We start from the raw sequence: 2,872 nt of genomic DNA, 5'->3' as shown, positions 1-2,872 counted from the left end.
ACCCCCATGGGACAGACAGATAAACGCATGCACAGAATTAAAAATGAAATTGTAAAGTTTTTAAAAGATTTAAGTTTCTTTTAAAGGTTTATTTTATGTGTATGAGTATCTTGCTTGTGTGTGTGTGTGTGTGTGTGTGTGTGTGTGCAGTGTTTTTAAGAGACTTGGCTAAATAATACCATCAAATTTCTTCCTCAACGTTAACTCAAGCGGGTCTAGTCTCCCACGCGACAGGCCCCGCCCGTCCTCTGCGTGTGCCTGGGCCTTCGGCCATATGCCCCGCCCCCTGGGTACGCATGCGCGTGGTGGGCCGCTGGGCTGAGGTGATGCTCTTGGTTCGGCGCTGCTGGGGTCCGCGGCTGGCGGTAAAGAGGCCTCGCTGCTCGTGTCAGACACAGGCCGGGGTCGGCGGCTCCTCCGGCGGAGACAGCCGGGGCTCCCGAGTCCGCAAGAAGCCGCCCTGGAGGGTGTTGTTCCTTGGCACCGACCACTTTGCCCGGGAGACGCTGCGGGCTCTGCACGCCGCCAGGTACCGGGCCGGGGTCCCAGCGCCGAGCCGCGATGGCAACCCCCAGGGCGGAGAGGGTCGCGGGGTCCCGGGAAGGCTTGCCGTCGGGTGCTGGCCCTACATCTCCTGCGCGAGGGAACCCCGGCTCGGAGAGGCCCGGCCGGAGCCTAAGGCCGTAAGCAGGCCTTCCTAGCCAACATGGGCTGTGACTCCAAAGATCGTCCCTTCCTGGGCTTGCTGCGCTCCAGTCGGTGGCCTCCAGTTCCTTGCCCCTCTGCACACCGTGTTTTCTAGGGCCAAACAGCTTCCGAACGAACCGTTTTCAAACAAATACATTTCTAAGTTAGAACGGTTCCGTATTCGTGTAGTAGTTAGGAGATTTGACAAACCGCGTCTGCTGGGGATAGCGTTATTTGTAATCCAGCTTTTCCTGAAAGTCTGATATGTCCACCGCCCCACTTCCCCCCAGCTTAAGGTTATTTGGTTATTTATTATTCCCTGTTTCCTGGCGTCTCCCCTCCCCCGGTTCTGTCACCGTCTCTGCCGCCCTACAAATACCTATTTTCCTGGAACTGGAGTGACAGACAGTTGTGTCACTACACACCTGGGTGCTATAAGGCAAGAACTGACTCCTGCCAGTTAGCCTCTTACTGCCAAACACATGCTGTTAGCACATGCCCGCACTTACACACATATATGACACGTACCCCATAAAAATAATAGTTTATTTTTAATTATTTTTATTTTATGTACATTGGTGTTTTGTCAAGGGTGTTGGGTCCCCTGGAGCTAGAGTTACAGTCAGTTGTGAGCTGCCATGTGGGTGCTGGGAATTGAACCCAGGTCCTTTGGAAGAGCAGTCAGTGCTCTTAACCACTAAGCCGTCCCTCCAACCCCATAAAATTTATTTTTTAAAAAAATTAAATAAAAAACCCTATTTGTTGCTTGTACTAGTTTTAATTATTTTAGCCATAAGTGAGTCGTGAGTTTAATTCCAAGAATAGCTTTGTTCTGCATGGAGTCTAGCTGTGAGCTGCTCAATGCTGTCTCTTTTGTCTCTAATTTTCTGATTCAGAGATGATGAAGAGGAAAAGTTAATTGAAAGCCTGGAGGTTGTCACAGTGCCTTCACCATCCCCCAAAGGACTCCCTGTGAAGCAGTACGCTATCCAATCCCGGCTCCCAGTGTACGAGTGGCCTGATGTGGGATCCGGAGAATATGACGTTGGCGTGGTGGCTTCCTTTGGCCGACTTTTGAGTGAGGCTCTTATTCTTAAGTTTCCCTAGTAAGTTTTATTTATAAGGAAATACAGTGTAGAGGTCATGCCTCTATGGATAGGTCTAGAACCCAAAAGGCCATAATGGAAATTTTTATTCCCCCCCCCCTTCTGTTTGTTTTATTATTCTTTCCAGACAGGGTCTCACTCAAGGTAACTCTGGCTGTCCTGGAATTCACTCTGTAGACCAGGCTGGCCTCGAACTCACAGAGATCCGCCTGCCGCTGCTTCCTGAGTATTGGTGTTTTTTTTTAATTAAATTATTTTGCATAGATATTTTTATTTTATGTGTATGAGTGTTTTGCTTGCATAATATGTATGTGTGCCCTGTATGAGCCTGGTGTCCAGGGAGGTCAGAAAAGGATGTCAGATTCTCTGGAACTGGAGTCAGGGATAATTGTGAGCCGCTGTAGTGCTGGGAACCAGTTCTCGGGTCCTCTCAACAGGTGCTCTTGACCGCTCTGCTAGTTTTTAATTAAGATTCACTGGTTGCTTATGGTGATCGTGAACTTACCTAACTTAGTTTTAGGGATGGAAACCTCAAGGTCATGTGCTTCTAACCCTATAGGTTTTATAGTTTTGGTGATACAAGCGTTACGTATTTTGCAGATGATGATTGTTTTGAAACAGGGTCTCAATCTGTGGCACAGACTGACCTAGAACTCACAGCAGTTCTCCTGCCTCAGCTTTCCAAGTGTTAGGATTAATATGTGCCACCATACCAGGCTCTTGAAAGTTGAGTGCTGAAAGTGCATGTTAGTTTGGTAGCAGTAACTAATTCCCACACTAATTTCTGCCTTTTCTAACTCAGTGGCATATTGAACGTACATCCCAGTTGCCTCCCGAGGTGGCGTGGTCCCGCCCCGATAATTCATACAGTGCTTCATGGAGACACAGTCACTGGCGTAACAGTTATGCAAGTTAGACCCAAAAGGTAGAGCTTATTAACGTGAATTTTGTCGTCTGTCTGGGGCCTTGGTGGTTGGGGACTGGTTGGAGTATGCTAACTTGGGTGATTCCCCAGTGATTGTTCTGAATATTCCTAATTTCTAACATAAGCCTTATGTCTTTGAGATTCATACAGTCTC

The 2,872-nt window shown here is 48.4% G+C and overlaps 1 protein-coding gene across 1 annotated transcript in view; it reads left to right on the top strand.

The window, feature by feature from the left end:
* The first annotated feature begins 314 nt into the window (after window positions 1-314).
* Mtfmt (mitochondrial methionyl-tRNA formyltransferase) overlaps window positions 315-2,872 on the top strand; it is an 18,299-nt gene continuing 15,741 nt past the window's right edge. The window contains 3 exon segments of the mRNA XM_005347759.3: window positions 315-529; window positions 1,584-1,793; window positions 2,596-2,718. Coding sequence (XP_005347816.2) covers window positions 327-529; window positions 1,584-1,793; window positions 2,596-2,718 — 536 coding nt within the window. The 5' untranslated portion in view covers window positions 315-326.

The sequence above is a fragment of the Microtus ochrogaster genome, chromosome 5 (genome assembly GCF_000317375.1).
Source record: "Microtus ochrogaster isolate Prairie Vole_2 chromosome 5, MicOch1.0, whole genome shotgun sequence".
Lineage (NCBI taxonomy): Eukaryota > Metazoa > Chordata > Mammalia > Rodentia > Cricetidae > Microtus > Microtus ochrogaster.
The sequence above is the reverse complement of the archived record's forward strand: the minus strand, read 5'-3'. Positions and strand labels throughout refer to the sequence as shown.